Source organism: Sphaeroforma arctica (assembly GCF_001186125.1).
Source record: "Sphaeroforma arctica JP610 unplaced genomic scaffold supercont1.5390, whole genome shotgun sequence".
Classification (NCBI taxonomy): Eukaryota; class Ichthyosporea; order Ichthyophonida; genus Sphaeroforma; species Sphaeroforma arctica.
The window spans coordinates 1-1,989 of record NW_014035168.1 but is presented as its reverse complement, the minus strand read 5'-3'; the positions used below and the strand labels follow the sequence as shown (position 1 = coordinate 1,989).

The 1,989-nt window shown below is 46.3% G+C and overlaps 1 protein-coding gene across 1 annotated transcript; it reads left to right on the top strand.

The window, feature by feature from the left end:
* Nucleotides 1–537: 537 nt before the first annotated feature.
* SARC_14968 (hypothetical protein) lies at nucleotides 538–1,311 on the top strand (the record flags this gene model as incomplete). The annotated part of the gene is made up of 2 exons (XM_014290900.1): nucleotides 538–812; nucleotides 1,157–1,311. Coding segments are annotated over 2 exons (430 nt in total), but the record flags the coding sequence as incomplete, so codon positions are not given.
* Nucleotides 1,312–1,989: the final 678 nt, after the last annotated feature.

The window sequence follows — 1,989 nt, the reverse complement described above, 5'->3', positions numbered from 1 at the left end:
TTATTATTATTATTATTATATGTATATATATATATATATATACATACATATGTATTTTGCCTCTGTCTAACTGTCTATTAATCTATCTATATATATATACATTTTTCTTGGTCTGGGTCTGGGTCTATATCTGTGTCTGCGTATGGTTCTATTATAAATTTTTAGGTCTCGTATCGAGTGTGCTGTCTGCCCTGTGTTAATTTACATATCAATGCATGCCCCTCCCTTGCCGTCTTGCGTGGTTGGATTGTTCCTGTTCTCTTATCTGGTCATGCCATATCCTGTCCTGCTATCCCTGTCTCTTTAATACATCCACTTGTTAGTTGTACATGGTGCCCATGGGTTGTACTTACACACACACGTGTAGCTGTCAATGAGCCTTCTTCGCCATCTGGTCTCCGCTCAGTGGGAGTGATGTGCTGCCGCGTACATATGTAAACCCCACACACCAGCACACCCTAGCTACCCCCTATGAGCACACTAATCCCCCCCCCTCTGTCACCACCTACCTACCCCCCCCCCCGGGCTCTCGCAGGTATGAATGCCGTCATCTACTCAGTAGCACGCATTGCGATGCACCACAGACGGGACGTTTACGCTGTGTACGAAGGCTACCAGGGCCTAGTGGACGGGTCAGAGAACATCCGTAAGCTGCAGTGGGACGATGTGGGGCTGATCATGCACAGAGGTGGCACCATCATAGGCTCGGCTCGGTGTCTGCAGTTCCGAGAGCGCAAGTGGCGTATGGTGGCGTGTAAGAATCTGATAAAGAAGCGCATTACTAACCTAGTGTGTTGTGGAGGGGATGGAAGGTGTGTGGTATAAGTGGTTTTGGTATTTCTGCGTGTATGTTGGTGGATCTGATATTGTATGTACTTCTCTGTGTGTGTGTTGTGTGTGTGTATGTTTAGGCATGTGTTGACACGTTTGTTCGTTTGTGCATGAGAAAATTTCCGAACGTAGCGGTCACTCTGCGAGGTTTCATATTTCCTTATGACTCACTTCGTACCAACGTACCTACCTACAGTTCACTCTGTACGAAGTTGTTAAACCACATAAACCCTACCGATCCACCTACCTACCCATACTTCTCTGTGTATGAAGTCCGCTGGTCTAAAAATAGAACTCACTCCGTCCACTACTTACCTACCCACAGTCTGACTGGAGCCAATCTATTCCGCCTGGAGTGGTCGTCGCTCGTTGAAGAGCTTCTGGCCAATGGAGAGATCACTCAAGAGGCAGCAGATGCATGCAGCCATCTCAATCTCGTGGGGCTGGTTGGCTCTATAGACAACGACATGGTCTACGAAGGTGTGTGTGTTGTGTGCTGTGTTGTGTGTTGTGTGTTGTTTGGTGTGTGTGTGTTGTGTTGTGTTGTGTGTTGCTTCGTGTGTGTGTGTGTTGTTTGGTGTGCGTGTGTGTGTTGTTTGGTGTGCGTGTGTGTGTTGTTTGGTGTGCGTGTGTGTTGTTTGGTGTGTACTTTTCCAGATATGTACGTCATAGGCGTGTGCGTGTTTCTATCAGAACTACACATGGGCAAATACAAATGTAGGGAACTATATCACCTATATAGTGTAAGGTAGTAACGTAGACATGCGTCTCTGTAAGTGGCGTGTCAGCGTAGATTGCCACTGTAGAATGCGTCTGAGCAGCCCTTCGTAGCTTACCCAGTTCCTTGTTATTCGTTATCCTTACTGTTATGACTCATATCTGGTGCAAACCGGTCCAATTGGCTCGTCTCGACTGAAACGGAACATGCGTAATCGCTCAATGGCAGAGACTCGTCCGTATCAGCTCAGCCACTTCAGTCCCATCCCATCCACAACAAACCAACCATTGAATAACAACAACAGAGGACAGGTGCATCAAGCCCACACCCACCGCACCTCACGTTCTCATTCTGTTTCCCGGGTCTCCTACAGCCAACCTATATATATGTATATACATATATAGATATACATGTAAACATATATATATTTATATATATAC